Raw genomic sequence first — 24,969 nt, 5'->3', positions numbered from 1 at the left:
GTTTACAATCTCACAAAACAGAGACAACTAAATTAGCTATGTTCTCACACAAATGCAGAATTGAAGACCCCACAGTTTGTTAACTTCAGTAGCCCAACTGAATTCAAAGCTGCTAGATTGTCATGAATTAATTAACGCTCTGTTCTACTAAAACCATGTACTGACCTTTTGCCATATCAACCATCATGTCACACCTTGGATATAATTATTAAGAAACCAAAATCAATGTGAATACCATCATGTACATGTGTTGATAATTCAGGTGGTATTAAAGTTTGAAGAAAAGGATTTTGAAAGCTGTCACCCATTATGACCGCACAATTTTTCAACTCTTTCCTAAATTAATACTACTATAAATATGAGGACATGCACAGAAGAGGTGTGTGGAGAAGTAGCCTCTTTCTAGCATGGTTACCCCCACGTTTGGCCAGTTTGTGAGTCTTTGTCAGTGTGTTTTTACTGTCTCATTTGGATCCTGCTAGCCAGGACCCCAGTGCTCATAGTGAAGACCCTACTTGTCAGTGTGTTTTGCCTGTCTCAAAGGGATCCTGCTAGCCAGGACTCCGTTGCTCATAGTTTGTGGCCTAATGTGTGTTGTCAGTAGTGCTTAAATGTGTTACTGAAGTTCTGCTAACCAGAACTCCAGTGCTTATGCTCTCTCTGCTTCCAAATTAGTCACTATAGTTTAGTGACTTCATATTCCAATTCAAATTGGCGCATGGGCCCTCCTTATAAGTCCCTAGTATATGGTACCTAGGTACCCAGGGCATTGGGGTTCCAGGAGATCCTTATGGGCTGCAGCATTTCTTTTGCCACCTATAAGGAGCTCAGACAAACCCTTTCACAGGACTGCCATTGCAGCCAGCGTGAAATAAGGCACACACTATTTCACAGCCATTTTCACTGCACTTAAGTAACTTATGAGTCACCCATATGTCTAACCTTCATTTGCTGAAGACTAGGTGCAAAGTTGCTAAGTGTGAGGGCACCCTGGCACTAGCAAAGGTGCCCCAACGTTTTCCAGGGCCAATTCCCCGGACGTCGTGAGTGCGGGGACACCATTACACGTGTGCACTACATATAGGTCAACACCTATATGTAGCTTCACAATGGTAGCTCCAAATATGGCCATGTAAGGCATCAACGATCATGGAATTGTCCCCCCATTCTAGATCTGGTATTGGGGGGCCAAGCCCATGCATCCTGGGGGCTCCACCATGGACCCAAAACAGCTCTCTGATGCTTGCACTGCAGCCACAGCTGCTTCCACATCACAGATAGGGCCAAGCCCTCCTGGGGTCTGAGCAGCCCAGTCCCAGGAAGGCAGAACAAAGAATTTACTTTGGGAGGAGGGTGTTACACCCTCTCCCTTTGGAAATAGGTGTTACAGGCTTGGGAGGGGTAGCCTCCCCCAGCCTCTGGAAATGCTTTGAAGGGCACAGATGGTGCCCTCCATGCATAAGCCAGTCTACACCGGATCAGGGACCCCCAGTCCCTGCTCTGACGCAAAACTGGACCAAGGAAAGGGGAGTGACCACTCCCCTGAACTGCACCTCCCCTGGGAGGTGCCCAGAGCTGCTCCAGTGTATCCCTGGTGTTAGCCATCTTGTTTTCCAAGGTGTGGGGGACACTCTGGAGAGCTCTGAGTGGCCAGTGCCAGCAGATGACATCAGAGACCCCTCCTGATAGGTGTATACCTGGTTAGGTAGCCAATCCACCTCTGAGGGCTATTCAGGGTCTCTCCTGTGGGTTCCTTTTCAGATTCAGCTTGCAAATTTCCACCAGCCATCCTCTGCAGCTCCTGCTTCATCCTCTGACCGTCGGATCAACCGCAGACTGCTCCAGGAACTGCTGTAACTGCAACAAGATATCCAGCCTTCACCCTGAACCAGAAGGACCAAAGAAATCTTCCATGGAGTGGCAGAGTCACTTCCCTGCTCCAGCAGGCACCTTCTAAGGCGACGACTGGTTCTCTGGCACTCCTCTCCTGGTGACGAGCATGCTCCCTGGAACACAAGTGGTGGACCCTTTCGACACAGACTGTCCTAAGGTCGAGCTGTCCAAATTTGACAGAGGTAAGAGCTTGTCTTCCCCGTTTGCAACAGTACCCCTATGCACCACGTCATCTTCACCTCCTGAGGCCTCTGTGTACTATTTGCAATAATCCTTTTTGCACAGCCTAGCCCAGGTCCCCAGCTCTCTATCCTGCTACTCTCAACTCGCTGAGTTGTTCTCTGGCTGTGTGGAACCTTTCTTTGTAGTGCTGCAGCAACCAGAATTTGCACCTTCTTTGTCTCTGTGCCCTGGGAGGTCCGTGAGTGCTTCCTGGTCATCTGTGTATTTTCTCCAGTGTTGAAAGATCCCATGCCTCCTCAGTCCAAGTTGAGGCCCCAGGTCCCTCCTGGGTCCAGTCAGTGCCATTTTGATGCAATCTGTGACATTGCTTGAACCAAGGCTTGTTAAAAGAATCCAGTGCTGCAACTCACCTGCAGCCAACATCTTGACTTGGGACATCCTTTGCATCATGCAGGAGCTGTCAGCCATCTCCTTTGGTGCACTTCTGCAGACTTCTTCCAACTGGAGAATCCTCTTTTGCACCATCTTCTAGGTTGGCAGGGGCTCCTGCCCTTCCTGGATACTTCTGTGACTTCTGGGCTTGGACACCTCCCTTCACAGGTCTTCAGGTCCAGGAATCCACCATTTGTTTGCAGTCTTGCTTGCTTTTTGCTATAACTCCTGAGGAAACTTGCAGTACTTTACTCCTACTTTCCAGTCTTCTGGGGTGGTGTATTTTACTCACTTTTGTGGTTTTCTTCTGCTCCCAGTGCCCCTCTACACACTACACTTGCCTAGGGGAGAATTTAGGAATCCATTCCACTTTCTTAGTATATGGTTTGTGTTGCCCCTAGGCCTATTTCTTCCTATCGCATCCTATGGTATTTTCTATTGTTTGCACTATTCTGTGTCTATTTACTTACCTGATTTTTGTCTCTACTGTATATTTTATGTATAATACTTACTGCCAGAAGGAGTATTGCCTCTAAGATATTTTAGGCCTTGTGTCACTAAAATAAAGTACCTTTCATTTTGTTAACACTGAGTATTGTATTTTATTGTGTATATGTACTGTATAACTGTGGTGGTATTGCAGGAGCTTTGCATGTCTCCTAGTTCAGCCTAAGCTGCTCTGCTACAGCTACCTCTAACAGCCTACAGCCTAAGCTCATAGAACACTACTATATTTCACTAATAAGGGATAACTGGACCTGGTATAAGGTGTAAGTACCCTAGGTTCCCACTACAAACAAGGCCAGCCTCCTACAAGGTGAATAGTTAGCCTTGTTTCAGCTCAGAATACAAACACAAATTATCTACCTGTGCTAGTCAACCTGAATGCCATTCATAACACTCTATTTTATGTTTTAACTGTGAAAGCCTCAACTAATTTGCACAACATGCCACCTCTGTTTTAACCTAGCTATAGACAAATCAGTCTTGACCCTGCTCCAACCTGCTCCAGTGGGAACGGACAAGCCTTAACTGCCAAGCTAGGTCCCCCGAACCAGTGGGGAGTCAAAAAAAGAACTGTTCTGAACTTTAGCAGGTATCGTTCTCAGATGCCTTGATACTCAAGATCATTGATGAACAAATTACTTACCTTCAGTAATGCTTATCTGTTAGAGACTCTATCTAGCCGCATATTCCATGAGAATACTGTGTCAGACTGGATCTGGAAATTTTTAAACATTACCACTGCACCCCAGTAGGTGGCATTGTTCAGAAAACAAAAAGTCAAGAAAAGAACTGACCCCAGCATGCTGGGTTGGTGTCTATTTAGGTACCAGGCACATCACATCCAGTGCAGATGCTGTGATGTGGAATCAAATAACATCACCTACCGGCATACAGGAGTACTACTTAAATATTTCCATATCGAGACTGACACCTGGGGAATATTCTAAGGTAAGGAATATGTGATTAGAAGGTTCTATCAGCTTGTGAGTACAAGATGCACTTTCAGCAAACTTAAGAAGATATTTTTTCATCCCACCCAGTGCTGTGCTATCCTGCCACTAGGAGTGTCTGGCGAAAGATATACAGGACATGAAAAGCAAAAAAGCAACTACGCCAGTACTAACAGTAGAACTCAAACAAGGAAGCTACTCTATACATTTTCTGATAAAGGAAATGTCAGGAGGCTTTCCTTTGGTTCTAGACCTAAAAAGGATAACTTCCTTTCTTCAGCAACAAACTTTCAAGATGGTAGCTCTCTAATTCATTCTTTCGGTGACTTAAAGAAACTTTGTAGCATTTCTAGATTTCGTTCGGGCATAGCAGCATTTACTAATTCTTAAGGACTCAGAAATGTATCTCCATTTCTGTGTCCACATTTTTTAAGTTTCAGTTGCTCAATTTTGAGTTGGCATCCTCTCCGAGGGAGTTCACTAAGATTCTAGCACCAGTGGTGGAAAGGCTGGTAACTCAGGGCATTTGTTTTTTCCCATATTAGAGCATTGACTAATTTCTTCTTAACTTTTCCAAGGCTCCTGAAAATGTGCAAAATGTCTGCAGTCTCCTTTAAGAACAGAGTCTGCATCATTTTAGAAAAATCACCCAACTCTAGTACAGCAGCTTTAATTTTTTGGGACAGAGTTTTGAACACTTGTGGGAAAGGCATCAATGCCAACTGTACTCAAACTGGTTTCTCACCTGGACACTCTGTTGCATCAATCATAAGTTGTTGCATTAATAGTTACCAATCATTAGCTATGTCTCATGATGGTTTATTGGCCTGGTCTCTATCTGCACCCTCTGATCCAGCATATTCTTCAGAATTGGTCTCTGATGTTGGAGAACTGTGCTATGCAGATACTTTTTGTTTCTCGTATCGAGCTGGTCTTGAGTGGTGGCTTGTCAGGAACTCCCATAAAGTACAAGGGGCTTCTTTCATAGGGCAAAATGGTGTCATAAATAAAGCCCAACGCACATCTACCGGGGTATAAGACGTAGACCAAGTAGTGCTCTTAAACTGTACCAGCAAGTACATCTGATTTTTAGCACAGGCTGAAATCATACACCTTCTGAGAAGAAGGAAATCTTGTAAGACTACACCAAGTCGACTTGACCATTTTGAAAGTAGGTGTTATTTAAATGGGCTGCACTTTCATGACTGCAGATCATGCTAGAAGTTCCTAGGTGCAGTTGAAGAGCTACATTTGTCTATGCGCAGACACTGGATTCTGGATATGTGTTTTTAAAAACAGCTGTTTTAGAGTCTCCTTTTGGACACAGAGATTCAAGTCACTTAGTGTAGGAAAGTCCTTTTTTTTTGCCTGATCACCCCCACTCTTTCTGGATAGGTACTGGTGGTTACTGACTCTTGGCTGTGCCCTGGGTACTGCTTACCAGTCCCAGGGCCAGTGCTCTGTGTAAAATGGATATGCAAATTAGGCTAATTATAATTGGCTAAGTTAACCTACCTATAAGTCCCTAGTATATGGTAGGGCATGTAGGTTTAGGGACATAGGTGGTGCACACCTAGGTGCATTGCTGAGGTGCCCAGTGTCATTTTAAAGGCAAGCCTGCCTTGCTGGCTGCTTTTAAATTAAAGTTATATGCAAATTCGACTTTGGAATTAAAGGTACTTCCAAAGTCTTAAACTACCTTATTTTTACATATAAGTCACCCCTAAGGTGTGCCCTATGTGCCCCTAGGGCTGGGTGCCATGTAACTATAAGCAGGGACTTTATAAAAATAGATTTATAAGCCCTGGTGAGGTAAAAACAGCCAAATTCGTTTTTCCCTCATTGAAGTAAGAGGTCTTCATAGGCTAGAATGGGCAGACTTTATTTTAAATTTTAAAGTCTCCTTAAATGTTACATACCAAGAATTTGGTATCAAATTGATTGTTATAATAAATCCCACAACTTCCAGTTGTGGGATTTAATATAACTAGTGCAGGTAAAAAGTTTAGACTTTACCTAAAAAGTTGCCAATTTCAGCTCTGCATTGTTTTTGCTGCTGTGCTCTGATTGGCCAGCCTGCAGCAGCTTCTGCCAGGCTACTTTAATGAGGTGTGAAGTGGCCTGGCTTCACACAAAGGAATGTGCTTGGGGGAGAGAATCTCCCCTCAGCAGATGGTGAGGCAGGAAGGGGGAGGGCTGCCAAACTGGTCTTCAAAGGCAGAGAAGGACATCTGGAGCACCCAGCAACACCCCCACATCCTGCAACCCCAGACAGCTAGGTGCCCCCTTGATTAGATTAGGAGAGGGCAGGAGAGGGGTGTGTTTATGATTTTTAGCCACACCAGTGGGTGGGCTCAGCCAGATCTCTCCTCCAAAAATCAGATTCATCCATTTTGGATTTTTAGAGACTGTTGCCTTCTGGGATGGATTTTTGCCACACTTCCCAGGAAGTGGTCATCACAGGGGGACGACCCTGTCCCTGATTGGAGAACCAGGGCCCCCCTGCTTTTCACCCAGGAGCAAGGATAAAACTGGCAGACCTGCACCCACGCCTCAGATCCCCACCAAATTTCAAGAAGAAGGAACTACAAGGAGAAGAAGGACTGCCCTGATGGACCCCTGGCCTGCACCTGGACCCTGCACTCAGAAAGACTGCACCAGCTGCACACTTGGGCTTCACCACAAGAAGGACTTTGCCTGGCTTCCACTGGTTCAAGGAGGGACTCCCTGTTTGCTGCAGGTGAAAAATTGCTATCCAGAGTCCCCTGCACCAACTCCTGAAAAAGTGACCAGCTGACCACTGTCCAGTGGCCAAAAAGGAGTTTGCGCCAGGTGTATTCTGGGAGTTGAAGTCCGCACTTCCCAAGGATCATCACAGAACTTCTGGACCCTTGGGGTGAGCTGTGGACCCCAAAAGAACCTTAAAAGAACATCTGGGTGAAGCCCCAGAAGTTTGGAAAAGATTGGAGAATTTTTGAAAAAAAGCTCCATAAAGTGACCGACCCGACGTGGAAATTCTAGCCGGCTTGCCTCAACCGCGACCCGGCCTGACTTCGTGGTTCGTCCCGGTAAAGAAAAACATCCAAAAAAGAGACTAAGTCCGAACGTAAAAAGTTGACCGGGACCTTCCAGCCATCGTATCCGAGAAGGGCTCCACGGACGTCGGATCAAGATCCAGGTTTACCCCGGTCGAAGGATTTTCATCTCGAAAAAACGACTAAGTCCGAAGGTAAAAATCACCACCGAGGAAACCGACTTTGCGTATCCGGACAAGGGCTCCAGGAGGTCGGATCCAACTGGCAGGTTCGTCCCGGGGAAGAAAAACATCAAAAAAGAGACTAAGTCAGAAGGTAACTTTTTAACCGAGGCCTCCCGCGACTTGTAGCCGAGCAGGGCTCCATCGCGGTCGGCCTGAAAGTTTGACTTTGCCCCGGTCCTGGTGCAACCAGATGACCCGATTGGCGCTTTTTGTTTCTAAGCGCTAGAAAATAATAATACTTTAAAAATTCATATCTCCGGTTCCCCTGAACCGATTTTAATCGTTTTTGTGTCATTTTAAAGATAAAAATATAAGCTATTTTTATAAATTGGTTTTGGATTTTTAAACTATTTCCTGTGTTTTATTTAATTACTGTTTTGTGATATTTGAATGCTTTACACTTTGTCTCCTAAGTTAAGCCTTGACGCTCGATGCCAAGCTACCAAGGGTAGAGCTGGGATTAATTTACTAAGACCTAACTGTACTTATGTGGAGGTTTGTGGCTTGTTGCTAGGTGTAGGTACCTACCTGCCCTACCAATAACCCATTTTCCAACACTTAGGAAAGAAACCTTTGTTATTTTCCAGGGGAGCATGCGAATTTCCACAGTATTGTCAAAGGCAAACCAAGTGACAGCTAAGAGAAAAGATGAATTAGATTCTATTGCTAAATGTTTAGGATGAGCCTTGTTTTGTTGCTATATCTCTGCACAAGTGGTTTAGTATTTCCTTAACTATGTCTTGCAACGATTATATATATTTACTAATGATTTTTTAGAAGAAACCAGAAGAGTGATGTAGGAAAGTAGTCTCTTTGGTGCATGATTACCCCCATGTTTGGCCTGTTTGCCAGTGTGTTTGACTGTGTCTACTGGGATCCTGCAAACCAGGACCCCAGTAGTTATGCTCTCTCCCTTAAATTATGGTTATAGGACACTGGTTACCCAGTATTTCACCCAAAATTGACATACCGGACCCCCTTATAAGTCCCTAGTATATAGTACATAGGTATCCAGGGCATTGGGGTTCCAGGGGATCCATATGGACTGCAGCATTTCTTTTGCCACCCATTGGGAGCCCATGCAAAGGCTTCAAAAGGACTGCCATTGCAGCCTGTGTGAAAAGATGCATGCATCCCTTCACTGTCATTTACACTGCACCAGGTCACTTATAAGTCACCCATATTGCAGGCCTTCTAGCCCTGATGTCTGGGTGCAGAGTGCCTGTGTGTGAGGGTACCCTCGCACTGGCAGAGGTGCCCCCACGACCTCCAGGACAATTTTCCCAGACTTCATGAGTGTGGGGACACCATTTTATGTATGCACTGGACATAGGTCACCACCTATGTACAGCTTCCCAATGGTAATCCTGAATATGGCCACGTTTGGTATCAAACATGTTGAAATCATACCCCAAGGCTTTTGAAAGCATTGGTTGTATGATTCCATGCACTCTGGGGGCTCCTTAGAGGACTCCCGGTAGTGCCATTACAGCCTTCTGAGGTTTTCCAGGGAGCCCCAACTGCTGCCACCTCACAGACAGGTTTCTCCCCTCCTGTTGCTCAAGCATCTCGATGCCAGGAAGGCAAGACAAAGGATTTCCATTGGAGAGGGGTGTTACACCCTCTCCCTTTGTAAATAGGTGTTATAGGCATGGGAGTGGTATCCTCCCAGAGCCTCTGGAAGTGCTCTGAAGGGCACAGATAGTGCCCTCCTTACATAATCCAGTCTACACTAGTTCCGGGACCCCCCAGACCCTTCTCTAGCGTGAAATTGGACAAAGGAAAGAGGAGTGACCGCTCCCCTGTCCATCACCACCCCAGGGGTGGTGCCCAGAGCTCCTCCCGAGTGTCCCTCGGTTTTGCCATCTTGGATTCCAAGGTGTTGGGATACTCTGGGAGCATCTGAGTGGCCTGTGCCAGCAGGTGACATCAGAGACCCCTCCTGATAGGTCCATGCCTGATAAGGTAGCCAATCCCCCTCTCAGGGCTACTTTGGGTCTCTACTCTGGGTGTTTCCTTAGATTTGGATTGCAAGACTCCAGCAGGACTCCTCTGCATTCTCTGCTTCAACTTCTACCATTGGATCAACCACAGAACTGCTCCAGGAACACCTCAACTTGCAATAAAGTATCCAAGGCGACTAATGAAACTCTGTTAACTTCAGCTCCGTCCAGCAACTGCAACAGTTTCCAGGTTGTGCATCCTCAGAAGGCTCCCTGACTTCACCCTGCATTGGAAGGACCGAAAGAATCTTCCGTGGAGTGACAGAGTCACTCCCTGCTCTGGCAGGAACCCTTCTACACGATGACCAGTACTCTGGGACTCCTCTTCTGTTAACAAGCATGATCCTTGGAACAAAGGTGGTGGACCAAAGTGATCTAGACTGTCCGAAGGTCCAGCTGTCCAAATCTGGTGGAGGTAAGAGCTTGCCTCCCCGTGCTGCAACAGTACCCCTGTGAACCACATCTTCTGTGCACTTCTTCCAAAAGCATAGCCCAGGTCCCCAGCACTGTATACTGCAATGCATAGCTCCCTGAGTTGTTCTCTGGCGGAGTGGGAGCTTTCAGTGAAGTGCTGCAACAACTGCACTTTGCATCTCCTTTGTACCCGTGTTCTGGGACTCCTGTGGGTGCTTCCTGGCCTTCTGATGGTTCTCTGAAGTGCTGAGAGCCTCCTCTGTCTCCTCAGTCCAAGTTGAGCCCCTCAGGTCCCTCCTGGGCCCAGGCAGCCCATTTTGATGCAAACCACGTATTTGCTTGAACCAAGGCTTGTTGATGGAGACCAGTGACGCAAACAGCCTGCATCCAACAACTCGAACTGGGACATCTTCTGCACCAAGCAGGAACCCACAGCTATCTTCTGTGTTGCATTTCTGTACTGTTCTTCCAACCGGAGAATCCACTTTTGCACCTTCTTCCAGGTTGGCACGGGCTCCAGTTATTCCTGGACTCTTCTTTGACTTCTGGACTTGGTCTCCTCTCTCCACAGGTCTTCAGGTCCAGGAATCCATCATTGAATGCTTGCAGTCTTGCTTGGTTATTGTATAAATCTTCCTTGTTCCTTGTAATGTGTTCTGAGGAAACTTGCTGTACTTTACTGGTGTTTTCCTGGGCTTAGGGGTGGAGTATTGTACTTATCGTTGGTGTTTTCTTACACTCCCAGTGCCCCTCTACACACTATACTTTCCTAGGGGGGAATTTGACATTCACATTCCACTATTTTAGTATATGGTTTGTGTTGCCCCTAGGCCCATTGCAATTTATGGTATTTTCTACTGTTTGCACTCTTCTATCTCTTCTATGACTGTTTACTTACCTGATTTTGGTTACCAGTGTATATATTGTGTATAATACTTACTTCCAGAAGGAGTATTGCCTCTAAGATATTTTTGGGCTTGTGTCATTAAAATAAAGTACCTTTATTTTTGGTAACACTGAGTATTATCTTTTATTGTGTATAAGTACTGTGTAACTATTGTGGTATTGCAGGAGCTTTGCATGTCTCCTAGTTCAGCCTAGGCTGCTCCGCTATAGCTACCTCTATCAGCCTATGCTGCTAGAACACTACTACATTTCACTAATAAGGAATAACTGGACCTGGTATAAAGTGTAAGTACCTTAGGTACCCACTACAAACCAGGCCAGCCTCCTACAGGTGCCTAATGTTGAGGAAGGATAGGCTAGAGGATGCTAGGAGTGTACATCCAGCTGATCACAATTGTTTTTGTGGAAGACCACTATTATGGCCTCCTACATTGAGGCCGGTAAATGGTCGGAAGAGTGGGGTTCCTGAAATACCTCCAGTATATGTTGGGATAACGATGCAGAGAATGTAGTATAGTATTAGCTGGGCAAGCCATTAGACCCTGGGGCCTTATTTCTGGCAATTTGTGACAATGCTAATTAGATTTCCTCCAGCTGTATAGGGACTTCAAGCTCAGTACGCTAGAGGTGAGATAGTTGGGTTATTAGTAGATCTTGCCCAAACATGGGTATGCTTCCAGGGACAAGAGCTAGGTCTTTCATATAGAGGGTGTGAAAATAGCCACGAAATTCCTCTTTAATTTCCATTTGTGTGTTAATCACACAGCCATATGGCGCCTATCAGTGTACGCTGCTGATCTTCCCTGACCAACCAAGCCAGTAACCTACCCGCCCATTCACCCTCCGCACGGAGTGTGAACATTCGTTGTTTATAGTCATGGTGGCGGTTTAGGTGTGCATCTGCTTCATTATATTGTTTACGCATGTGTCTAAGTCACACAGTTCCATCATATTACTAACTGCTTGATTTTCTAATGTGCGTAGGTCACGTTCCAGAGTCGTTAATTCTGTGTGAAGGGTGCAATGGCCCCCTCAAGTAGAGGACATGCAATAACCTCTTATGGCCACCTTGTGGGCATCTCATTCCATTGCTCTGGTAGGGGTAGAGCCCTTTTTGTGCTCAAAGTATTGAGTAACACATTGTGACAAGTCATCTATGAATGGGGGTCAAGCAAGGCCTCGGACTGTGATTGCCATGTGGGAATGTTCGTGACCAGTTTGCCCCATTAGAGTTCTATCAGGATAGAGCAGTGGTCCCAAAGGGTACGGGCCAAATATTCTTATTGCATGAAATGTGTAGCCAATGTCCCTGTGCTGAATAGCAAGTTCAATTGCATGTGGATATTATGAACCATGGAATAAAACAAGTTTTCCTGATTAGTTGGATGCAATAGGCACCATATATCATGGAGACATCTCATCTCAAGCCATGACTTAAGCTACTGTGATGTCTTAATTCAAGCCACAGTATGCATTAGGGGTACAGAGCGATCCATGTGTATATCTACCACACAATTGAAGTCCCCCCCATGGGCTATGCACTTGGGGATCAAAGAATTCGGGTTGGTTGGAGTTCGGGGCATATGTACCCACTAGTGTGAGCGGCGATCATTCTAGGTGTCCTTCTATGATCATGTCCTCCCCCTGCATCAGTGGTGTGTCTTGTCACTACATAGGGCAACCCTGGGGCGATCCATATTAGTAGCCCACAGCATATGCTCTTAACTTAGTGCTGTATATTTGACCTCTCTATTTCATGCATAATTTATATAATTCCGACTCACTAAGATGAGACTCTTTTATTAGGGTGATGTGGGCATGTCAGCGATTCAGCGATGCATGCACACAATCTCTTTTGACAGGTGTAGCTATGACATGTACATTCCAAATAATAATGTTTTGTTTTGGTATTCACATAGTCTATGTGGGTTTTGAGGAGAGGCAGAGCATAGCCCTGAGATCAAGCTCTGTTAGTGGACGGAGTGATGCTCGTTCCACATACGCATGGCATGGGGTAACTCCTAGTGCGTTTGAACCCCTATCATGTATGGTTATTTGCAGTGGCATTTCAAGAACATAACAATAACAATATCAACAATGAAGAAAACAGACAATTGCCCCAGGTCAGTTGACAAAACGGCCTGACCATGATTACCCAATGGTATACCAGTAGAATTCCAACCATGTTAAGAGATTAAACAAGTTAACTTTGCAGGTTCTGGGGGGCATAGGGAGTGTTGAACAAACAAGTTCTTGCCCCTGGCCTACTGCAGGTGCCTTCCCATCCAGTCAGTTGAAGAGGAACTTGTTTACCTTAACGGTCATCAGTTGCATCCCATGTGCTGGCCATCATCATTCAGCATTGTAAAATGAGCTCTTCAGTATTTCAGATCATCTGCAGATCGCGTAGTCACTGCGGGGCCACAATCAATGATGCTATTGATAAGTCCGATTCTCTAGCCTCTGAGTTTGAGTCTAATGGATTATCATTTTGGAGAGGGCAAAAAATATGGAGCTGAGCTGTGAGGTCTCCAGCACTGCTCTAGCTTGTCAACAGCCACTTGGTCATGTGGTGGTTGGACTCTGGTGGTCTTGCACTTGCGACGGCTTTTACGAGAAGTCAGCCATTCCTCCTCAGTGGTGGTATTAGTTGTCTTGAGTGCCAATCATTTTATTTGGAGCCAGGTCTAAACATCTTCTGGTGAGGAGAACCCATGGGTTGTTTTGCCTGCTATCATGTGCAATTTTGCTGGAAACAGGAGGCCATAGTTGTAGTTTGGTTTCTGTAGTTTCTGCTTCACTTTAAAGTAGGAACTGCAAAGCCATTGTAGTTCTGCTGGGAAGTCAGGATATGCGCTAATCAAGGTATTTTCTTAATTCTTTGGGCCTTTTGCATGAAAGTTTTGAAGCACCAGGTCATGGTCACTTACACTGAGGAGTAGGGCAATGATGGGCCATGTGGAGCTTTGAGAGGGGGTTGCCTGTCAGGTATTCTATGCGCCCTCTCCATGGAGAAGAACTTAGCAGTTCTTCCATCCAGAACTGTCTCAACCAGTCAGTTCTCCACTAAGAGTTCCATGATAGGGCCTTCAACTCTCTTGGAAAATCCCAACAGGTAGATGTTTTTGCGTCTAGACCTACCTTCAGCGATGGAGAGATGCCACCTCATCACTCTGTGTCTTCATCTGTAACTGCAGTTCCTGAACTGTGGGTCGTAGGGTAGTCAGTGTTGATTCTGTGTCATCCACACAATTCACAAGTTTGCAGTGGTCAGTACATAGTAGATTGCCTTCAAGAGAAATGGTGTTGATTCTGGCTTCCAATGAGGTCTTGGTCTCAAGTATGGCTTGTAGGATTTTTTAAGTTATGTGGAGTGTGCTTTGTAGCCTCAGGTGTTGTAGGGCCTTTGTCATGTCATCCATGGAGGAAGGGGCATGAGACAGTGGTGAAGCAGACATGTCTGGCAGTAGTGACTTTGTGGATTTTGGCTTCACCTTGGTAACAGTTCCCGTTGGGGCTCACAAGGTTATCAGGCAAATGGAGAGGTGGGTCTCCATATTGGTAGGCAGGCAAGGTTATCAGGGGACCTGGATCCCTTTTGCAAAGCAGGAGTGTAGTGGGTGAAACTACAATGCAGACATGGCTGCGTTTCATCTCACCCTGGATGGTAGAGGCGAAGATGTGCTAACAAAGAGGGCCGCCTCCGCAGCTTGTCCTTGCCTTAGTGAGATCCCTCTAACTCCTGGAGTACGCACGTGGAGCCAGATCAATGGGAGCTAGCCTAAAGAAGGAGCTCTGAGTAGCTAAGATTAATGAAGCACTGAGGTACCTGTAGTGGTCAAAGTACTGTCAGTGTTCCTTGTCTTCTGCTCATGGTACCTGACTGAGGAGGCACTAAGCTGGTGAGGATCTGAGGCTAGTTCCACGTGTCCATAGCAAGGAGCGGTCCCAAGTTTGGTGCAGTGTTTGGAAGGCCTCACCTACTATATAGTTTTGCTGGCCTGTTGCAGGCCCTATAGAATGTGTGCCAATTCTTGGTATGAGAGAAATAACTGCCTGCACAAGATAGAATTGGTGGGGTAAGCTAGGCCCAGTCCTCATTGTTTTTAATGATGGGGCATCCAGGCTTCATTAGTGGCAGCACACCCAGCCACAGGCACTGCAGAGGTAGGACAGTGGAGTTGAAGGGCCTTCGTTAAGGCACGCAAACATTCATACACCCACTCATTTGCTGATACAAACTGTTGTATACTCACAAACACACATCTACTCACATATGTATTCAGAAATACATAAGAGTAGTGATATACAGACCTTCGTTCAGTCAAACAGCGCTGACACAACCCCTCACTCACCCATACACTACTATCTGAGGTATTCACAACCTCAAACAGTTACTTAGACACCCATTCATACACCCACTGATACACCCACTCATACTCATGCACCCCATTAATAGATCACTTCACTATCCTAGTGACACATCAAGTTAATCAGCTGTAATAACACTGACACACCCACCCATACAGTCACTGACACAGCCACTGACTCGTTATTACTGTCACTTACACACTCAATTACTCAACTGTACAACTATTCACACACCACCTTACTCACATGAACGGGCACTTACATACCCACTCTGTCACCCATACAGCCATTCAAACATTCACTCACTGACCAACACAATTTCTCACACATCCACTCACTATCTTATATAAAAACTAACTCACCCACGCAGTTTACGATACAGCTACTCATACACCCAGTGACTCTCACATGCAGTTACTGATACAACCACTCAGTTATACCTATAGCCATACAGTAAGTGACTCACCAAGTCACTCACCAATACAGTGACACCCATTCACTTACCCAGATAACCACTCTGAAACCCACTCACTCACACATGCAGCCACCCACAGACCCACTCACTAAATGTAATGCAACTGCTCACACAGTCGCTTGCTCACCTATACAGCAACTTCCACATCCATTCAGTCTCCCATATAGCAAATTCTTCAACCACTCATTCACCCATAGATACACTCACACATCGATACAACACTTACACTCACTGGATGATGCCATCAGAGATGTCATCAGTGATGTCATATGAGATGTCATCAGTTATGTCATCAGTGATGTCACTGACCATGTTATGAGTGATGTAATATGATATGTGCGGTCATAAGCAGTGCATTACCGGAGCGCCAGTTATAGTTAGCTGAGGTACCTATAACTACTGAATTTCTTCAGTTTTGTACAAATAAATTCAGAACCTAACTTTAACGTCCCTGTAACCTTTGTTTTTTTCAGTGAATATGTATTTATATATATATATATATATATATATATATATATAGCTATATGTATGTGTGTATATATGTATATATGTATATATATATATATATATATATATAAATGTATGTGTATGTATGTATATATGCATATTTTTACAAGTAAAGATATACATATATATATATATATATATTTATATATTTACTTTCACACAACTACAATAATATATTTAGGGCCAGATGTAGCAATATAACATTTTGCGACTTGCAAATTGCGAGTACTAGCGACTCGCAGTCGCAAAATGTCATGCAGAAAGGTGTCTCAGACACCTTCTGCGAGTCGGTATGGGGTCGCAAAGACCCACCTCATTAATATTAATGAGGTGGGTCGCAAATTGCGGCCCCATACCGACTATGGGCACTCGCTAACATGGAGGCCTGCTGTAGTCAGCAGACCTCCATGTTCGTGACTGCTTTTAAATAAAGCAGTTTTTTTTTTTTTTAAGTGTAGCCCGTTTTCCTTAAGGGAAAACGAGCTGCACTTAAAAAAAAATCCGAAACCTTTTGTTTCGTTTTTTTTCAGGGCAGGTAGTGGTCCCTTGGACCACTACCTGCCCTGACAAAATGTTTTGGGGTCCATTCACAAAGGGGAAGGGGTCCCATGGGGACCCCTTCCCGTTTGCGAATGGGTTACCATCCACTTCAAGTGGATGGTAACTGCGACTCCATTTGCGACCGCATACGCGGTCACAAATGGAATTGCATACCATTGCGAATCGCAAATAGGAAGGGAACACCCCTTCCTATTTGCGATTCGGAAATGCATTTTGCGAGTCGGTCCCGACTCGCAAAATGCATTTCTGCATAGGAAACACGCATTTGCGAGTCGCAAACGGCAAATTTTGCCATTTGCGACTCGCAAAGTGCTTCCTACATCTGGCCCTTATTGCTTTATGAAATTCTATGGATTTTGTAAGACGACTGTAAATCAACAAATACTTTTAAGTAACTAATAAAATCTAAAAGTGAAGGCCTTGGGCATACTGCAGGTTTAACTCCGACACAGTTCATCTAAATTCTATCATTCTTTTTAGGATATCATTTGCTTCATTCAGTCAGTCTATCTTGTTTCATTTATCCTCTCTCACTGTCAGTGATTAATGCCTAATGTGTAATTAATGAAACGTATAGTTTAACCAAGTTTCACTGTAAAAAGGAACACTGGCTTAGCTCATATCACTGCAAGCATATTAAGTATCTTATTCTGTTTCATTGAGCATACTAATAAAATTCTCCAGAAGCAAGCAATATCAACGTTTCTACCTTTTGTAAGTACTTATATTATATATAGGAATAAATGTAAACATTACTAGCTGAGCAGCCAATGTTGTGTTTCCTCATTTGCACAAAAGCAACCTCCACATAATGACTTGTTTGGTTGTTATTCCTAGATTTCCAAAATCCCTTCTAATCCAATAGACCCAACAACAGCACCAAAATGAACTAATAAAATTGTCCTCCATAGAGTGGGTGTACATTTTTCTGCATAGCACAAATATTTTGAAATGAGGGGTACTTATTGAAAATACTCAAAAAACAGATAGCGTGGGGTGTGTGTAGGAATAGAAGAAGGTACACTAGAAAGTGACATAAAAATAAACTGTCTCCTTACTGTCCACATCATCAGGAATGTGCCCAAAGAGTGTGAGGTAAGGCTCATATATCACACTTCGGGCGATCCAGTCCAGTCGATGCTCATTGTGTACAAGGATCGCTTGCTTAGCGACCCCATATGACACTATCCAAACAGCCAATAGAAAGAGAAAGAAGAAGGTGTCCTTCATCTGAAATGAGAAATTAAATAATGTAAAAATATAGCCAAAATGTATTAATTTCTGTCAGACACTGTCAGAATCTGCTGCCGTCAAATTTACAGAGCGTAATGTGGTGATAATATCATTGCTCATGGAGACCAAAAAAGGAGAGCTGCACTATTTATATCATACAAAGCTGGACTAATATTGCCTGAAGTCATAGAATATCAAAATAGACTGCAAAATCACAGAGGAGTGCAGCAGATTTGGATTTTATGTCCAGACCAGAGGCTCATATTATGCTGTCTTTCTTGCCATTTATTTCAATAGCAGCCAGCTTATAAAAAGAGTAATTCAACAACATTGAAACACAGTATAGAAACCACAATACCAAGCAGGTTAGGTTTTGTAGTTTAATACAATCACAGGAGTTGCATTAGACCTCTTTATATAGTCTTTGTACATCCTGCATGCCCTTCCAGTTAGGTATCTGATTAATTCAACTGCTTTGATTTGGTTAAGTCATTGTGTACAGTGTTATGTCAATATCATTGCTTAGAATGCTTCTTTTTTGTTTTTTCATACCAAGATTAATGAGCGTTATTTGTTCAAAGTGTATTGTTATTTTGAGGCATTGTTAATCAATTGTCATTCTCATTCTTATTCTAGAGTCATTGCCTTTTCTTTAGGCGTCCCATTGTGCGCTTTGATTTGCAGTGTGACGGGCCTGTAGCAGGTTCTTGATTTTACATGGAGCCAGTTCTTGGAACTTGCCGCTAAAAGCCTCTCGAGTCTCTCAATATTGATATTTTGTCTTATATATTCTTTACCCTACTTTCAAGGTTCGGCTCCCATACTAAATAAAACAAGCACTATCACCTATCAGAGTTCCAATTTAAACGCTTTCAAAAATGTTATTGTTTCTAGTACACAGGCTTGGCTTTGTATAATAACGAGAGACAGTATCATTTGTCTATTAGTATGTAATAATACAAAAATGTCAACACATTTTTATTCTGTGACTTCACAAGTTTGCTTTCCAAAGTGGCAAGAGATTGCTGGTGTAAATACAATATTTATATAATGGCTCAATTAATACAGGAAGAGGATGACATGGATGTTGGTGAGGAAGATTTGGAAGAAAATTTGAAACAAATTATAAACTGCTCTGTTAAATCATTTCTAAATGTTTCCATGCTAGAAATTGTTCATGGAATTGGAAACTGCATAAATGGTTATTTTGGCCTACACCCAACCAGCTGGTACCAGCAGGCGCATTGACACCTCTTCAGCTAAAAAAAGTCTAGGATTGTATGTGGTTAAATTACCTGTAAACCTATTAAAAAGCACAGTCAAAGACATTTTGTTCTCTGGCACGATGCAACCTTTGGATTCAGCAGGGACACTGTCAGTGCAAAAGATGTGGCTGGCACATCCTTTGATAACTGTGGCAGTACACTCACTAATAGACCCCCTCTCTGAAAGAAGTAGAACAGATTAATTCTGAACTAAAACACTCTGAGAATTTCACACATGTACTTATTTATCCCCCAGATCATCAAGACATCTTAATTCAATTAGTTCTGTACACATAAAAGTAAACTTAGGAGAATGTCAAAATTCTCGAAATAACAGATGGATGACCAATCACATCATGAATTTTGTGACTAAACTGGGGAATTGGCAACTTTTCTTCATATATAGGATTATTTTAGGTCAACCTTTAGATAAGGCTGTGCGTAACAAACTCAAGTCTTAATGTCCAGATCAACTTTTCACAACTCGGTCTTAATTTAATCTTTAATTGATCCTAAGCTCTTGATATCCTCTCCCAAGAATTACATGGTCATTCATCAGGACATACAAATCTCCTTCTAAAACAAGCAATGCAACCAACAGAGCTCAATCAGTCAGGTTTTCTAAGCGACATAGTAATGGTTGGGAAAAAGAACAAACAAGTTAGACCTGTGGTACGTTTCAGGCACTTCAATGGATTTGTACATTTACAGGAGTTCCAGGACAGAGACTATTCTCTATCCTCAAGAGTCACCTTCAACCTTTTCATTATAAGAATCGTTTGAATGTGAAAGATGCTTATCTTTTGGTCCAATTTTCCTCTCATCAGAAATATCTTCCAATTCCAATGGGAGGGGAAATTTTACAAGTTTACCACACTCCTTTTCAGCCTTTTCTCCACTCATTGGTACTCCATCAAGTTGCTTAAGCCTATCATTACACACCTCGGGGTACAAGCGATTCACGTTCTAATTCTCCTGGATGACATTTTGATCATACTAAAATACTACATATAGCCATGATATAGACAACAATTTCACTTCTGGAAAGTTTAGGTTTTGTTATCTATCAAGAACAATACTTAACTTCTCAAAGAAAGTAGCAATTGGCAATTTATACATTCATCTCCAAAGCATGAGCCCCTAGAAACCTCTAGAGTGTATAAATCAGCCTGGACATCTTAGACACGCTGGTTCATTGAATCAATTCAGATCCTGTTTTGACAAATGTTCTACAATAGCCAAATTACTTGTAACCCTTGCTGCTTCAGGAAAATTGTATAGAACGGTTAACACATATAGATTGGCAATTTTATTGCAACATCAGTACATAGTACGTCTACCCACAGGCGAACATCCCCTAATTTGTAAATTATTCCACAGATAAAGATACATATTTCCTTTTTCTCCAAAATATTCTCTTTCATGGTGTAGGAAGGTCCTCCTTTTTGCCTTTTTTGCCCTGGTCACCCCCAAACCCTTTGGACAGACACTGGTGATTACTGACTCTTGGCTGTGCCTTCGGTACTGCTGACCAGTCCACGGGCTAGTACTCTGTGTAAAGTAGATATGCAAATTAGGCTAAGTATAATTGGTAGTATCAACCTACCTATAAGTCCCTAGTATATAGTAGGGCATGTAGGTTTATGGACCCCAGCATAGGCAGTGCATCCATAGGTGCACTGCTGAGGTGCCCAGTGTCATTTTAAAGGCAGGCCTGCCTTGCTGGCTGCTTTTAAACTAAGCTTAAATGCAAATTCAACTTTGGAATTAAAAGTATTTTCAAAGTCTCATATTACCTTATTTCTACATCTAATACACCTCTAAGGTGTTCCCTGGGTGCCCCCAGGGTTGGGTGCAGTATACCTATAAGCAGGGACCTTGTAAAATGTGTTTTATAAGCCCTCGTGACAAAAATTCAAATGTGTTTTTCCTCATTATAGTGCATAGGCTCCATAGGCTAAAATGGGAAGACTTTATTTTAATTAATAGAGTCCCAATAGGATCTATCTAGTTTGAGTTTGGCATCAAACTGCTTGTTATAATAAATCCCACAACTTGTCATTGATGGATTTAATATAACTAGTTCAGGGAAAGAGTTGTAGAACTTTACCTGAAAGCTGCCAACTTCAGCTTTGTAGTGCCCTTCTCCGATTGGCCAGCATCTGGCAGCCTGGCCAGGCTGCCTTGATGAGGTGTGAAGTGGCCTGGACTGGAGACAAAGAATGTGCCTGGTGGAGGAGATTTGGCTCAGCAGATGGAGTAAACAGGAATGAGTGGGAGAACAGACAAACTGTGCTTCAAAGGAGAGAAGAACATTACAACCAGCTCAGGACCTCTCCTTTTCCTGCAACCCCAGACAACCAGGTGGCATCCTAATTAGACTAGGAGATGGCAAGAAAGGGGAGTGTTAAGGATGTTTAGCCACACCAGTGGGTTGACTCAGCCAGACCTAACCTCCAAAATTCAGTTTCAACCATTTTCGATTGTTGAGGAATGTTGTTCCCTGGGATTGATTTTTGCCACAGTTCCCAGAAGTGGTCATCCAAGAGGGTGGTGGCTGGCCTGTGATTGGACAGTTGCCCCACTGCTTTTCACAGAAACCTCTGGTTAGAAGAAAAAGTCAGAAATGTACCAAAGAAGACAGCTGTGGGGTCCCACTTGGTGCAGGAGATGTCCAACGTTGAGTAGATGAATGCAGGCTGGTTTTGTCATTGGGTTCCGCCAACAAGCCTTGGCTCATGCAAGAAATGCATTTGGTGGGAAAAGGAGCTGCCTGGGCCCAGGAGGGCCCTGAAGGTCTCAACTCAGTATGAGGAGACAGAGGGGGCTCTCAGCATATCAGAGAGCCCTCAGAAGACCTGGCAGCACCCACAGGAGTCCCAGAACACAGCGACAAAGGAGTTGCAAATGGGGGTCATTGCAGCACTACACAAAGGGATCCCACGCCGCCGGAGAACAACTCAGGGAGCTGAGCATCACAAGATAAAGTGCTGGGGACCTTGGCTGGCTATGCACAAAGGATTTCTTGAGGAAGTGCACAGAAGCCCTAGGAGCTGCAAAACATATGGTGCACAGGGGTACTCTCTGGCACGGAGGTGGCAAGATCTTACCTCTACCAAATTTGGACAGCTGTACCTTTGGACAGTCAGGGTCATTTCAATTTACCACCTGTGTTCCAGGAACCACGCTCGCCGACAGGAGAGGGGCCCAGAATACCGGTTGTCGCTGCAGAAGAGTGCCTGCTGAAGCAGAGAAGTAACATTGTCACTCCATGGGAGATTCCTTCAATTCTTCCAGTGCAGGCTGAAGACAGGGAGCCTTCTAAATATGCACAAACTGGAAACTGTTGCAGTTGCTGGCAGAAGCTGGAGTTGCAGAATTCCTGGTGCAGTTCTGCAGTTAATCCGATGGTAGAAGGTGAAGCAGAGGATGCAGAGGAGTCCTGCTGGAGTCTTGCAATCTGAATCTGAGGAAACATCCAGAGGACAGACCCTAAATAGTCCTGAGAGGGGGATTGGCTACCTCATCAGGTAAGGGCCTATCAGGAGGGGTGTCTGACGTAACCTGCTGGCACTGGCCAATCAAATGCTCCCAGAGTATCCTAACACCTTGGAATCCAAACTGGGAAAACCCAGGGACACTCTGGAGGAGCTCTGGACACCACCCCTGGGGTGGTGATGGACAGGGGAGTGGTCACTCCCTGTTCCTTTGTCCAGTTTCACACCAGAGCAGGGACTGGGGGACCCTGAACCAGTGTTGACTGGATTATGTAAGGAGGGCATCATCTGTGCCCTTCAAAGCACTTCCAGAGGCTCTAAGAGGATTCCCCTCCCATGCCTGTAATACCTATTTTCAAAGGGAGAGGGTGTAACACCCCTGACCCAAAGGAAATGCTTTGTTCTGCCTTCCAGGCATTGGGCTGTCCAAGCCCCAGGAGGACATAAGCCTGTTTGTGAGGTGGCAGCAGCTCGGGTTGCAGTAGAAACCTCAGAGAGCTGGTTTTGCAGTACTTGGGGTCTATGGTGGAGCCCCCAGGGTGTATGGAATTGTCTCCCAAATACCAGAATCAGTATGGGGGTACACTTTTCAGTTCTTAAACACCTTACATGGCCATATTCGAGTTTGCCATTGTGAAGCTACATATATGTATTGACCTATATGTAGTGCACACTTATAATGGCGTCCCCGTACTCACGAAGTCCGGTAAATGGTCCTGGACAACATGGGGAAACCTCTCCTAGTGCAGGGGTGCCCTCACACACAGTAACTTTGCACCTAGCCTTCAGGGTCTGAAGGTTAGACATATAGGTGAATTATAAGTTACTTGGTGCAGTGAAAATGGCTGTGAAATAGTGAGTCCATTATTTCACACAAGTTGCAATGGCAGTCCTGAAGAAGGGTTTGTATGGGCTCCCTATGGGTGGCAAAAGAAATGCTGCAGCCCATATGGATCCCCTGGAATCCCAATGCCCTGGGTACCTCGGTACCATACACTAGGGAATTATAAGGGTGGATCCAGTGTGCCAATTTAGAGTGAAATGCTGAGTTATCAGTATGTAAGGACACATTTACAAACAGAGAGAGCAAGAGCACCAGAGTTCTGATTAGCAGTACTCTAGTGTCAATTTAGAAAACAGTGAAACACACTGACGAGCAGACCACAAACCATAAGCACTGGGGACCTGACCAGCAGGATCCCAGTCACACTGTCAAAACACACTGACAATCAGGCAGAAATTGGGGGTAACATGCCAAGAAAGATGGTACTTTTCTACACTGCTGAGCTGCCCAAAGGACTCAACTGGACTGGTTTGCTGGAAGGACTTCTCTCCTGCTTGTTGCCCTGCTGCTTGCTGATCCATGACCCTGCTGGAAGGACTCTGCCTTGCCCACAAGTGATCTCCAAGGGCGTACACTGAATTTACCTCCTGTTAAGGAGCCCCTTTGCCATCAAAGACTTCACCAAAGAAAGAAAATCCTGCTCATTGTAAAATGATAGAAACACCTGCAAAATTTGATGTATCACCTGCAGAACCGATGCAGCACCTCTCTCACAGCTTGAAAATCCCTGCATCACCTGCGGGATCGATGCAGCGTTTGTTTCCTCTTCATATCACATTCTGCATTTCTCACACATAGTCCATGGGTATTATAATATCCCTGTACAGCAGTGTGGAACCGAGGCAGCGCACCCGAAAATCGATGTATCACTTTGCTGCGTGGAAATAAACGATGCCTCACCACTCCTGCACCAGAAAAATGGATGCATCGCTTTGTTTTACAATGCATCTCCTCCTCTGTGGCCTCTGCAACATTATTTTTGATGTATCCCAGGTACTGTGCGTTAAAAGGATATAACCACGGACTCTTGTGGATTAAGACTCATCTAAACTGTTAAAACATGATATATTGACTTGGGCATATCAGACTTTTGTTGTTTTGGTCCTGATTTATTCAGATAACGATTATGTATTTTTCTAAACTGGTGTGGAGTACTTTTTGTGGTGTTTTCACTTTGTTACTGCATGAGCTATTGCAAACATCCTTTACACATTGCCTTCTAAGTTTTGCCTGTCTGCTGAGTGCCAAGCTACCAGAGGGTGAGCACAGGATAATTTCATTTGTGTCGGGCCTTACCCTGACTAGGATTGTGGTCCCTGCCTTGGATGCATACCTCTGCCAACAAGAGACCCAGTTTGTAACAGCCTTCATTTGCCAAGGTGCATGAGTAACTAGAAGACTGCTAGAAGCCAGCTGAGATTTTGGCTCACTGATCGAAAAGCTCAGGTCGAACAGCAGAGATACTGTTGACTGCAGATGGCACAGCAACAACTCTGATGAACTGACTTTGAGGAGCCAGTCGTCCAGGTATGGGGAAATTAGATGGGCAGCAAACACTGCCATCACCTTTGTAAAGACACAAGGTGCCGATGTTAAACCAAACGGTAGCACTGTAAATTGGTAATGCCTAGAATCCACCACAAATTGCAAAAACGTCTGATGGGACAGC

The 24,969-nt window shown here is 44.4% G+C and overlaps 1 protein-coding gene across 1 annotated transcript in view; it reads right to left on the bottom strand.

Moving 5' to 3' along the window:
* The window catches only part of LOC138249316 (transient receptor potential cation channel subfamily M member 2-like), a 328,743-nt gene that overhangs the window by 30,172 nt on the left and 273,602 nt on the right, over window positions 1–24,969 (bottom strand). Inside the window, exon 9 of the mRNA XM_069203275.1 lies at window positions 17,520–17,691. Within this exon, the coding sequence (XP_069059376.1) occupies window positions 17,520–17,691 (172 nt within the window). The remainder of the gene's footprint in view (window positions 1–17,519; window positions 17,692–24,969) is intronic.

This window comes from Pleurodeles waltl, chromosome 8, assembly GCF_031143425.1.
Source record: "Pleurodeles waltl isolate 20211129_DDA chromosome 8, aPleWal1.hap1.20221129, whole genome shotgun sequence".
NCBI classification, from domain to species: Eukaryota; Metazoa; Chordata; class Amphibia; order Caudata; family Salamandridae; genus Pleurodeles; species Pleurodeles waltl.
Note: the sequence above shows the minus strand (reverse complement) of the source record. Positions and strands in the feature narration are given on the sequence as shown.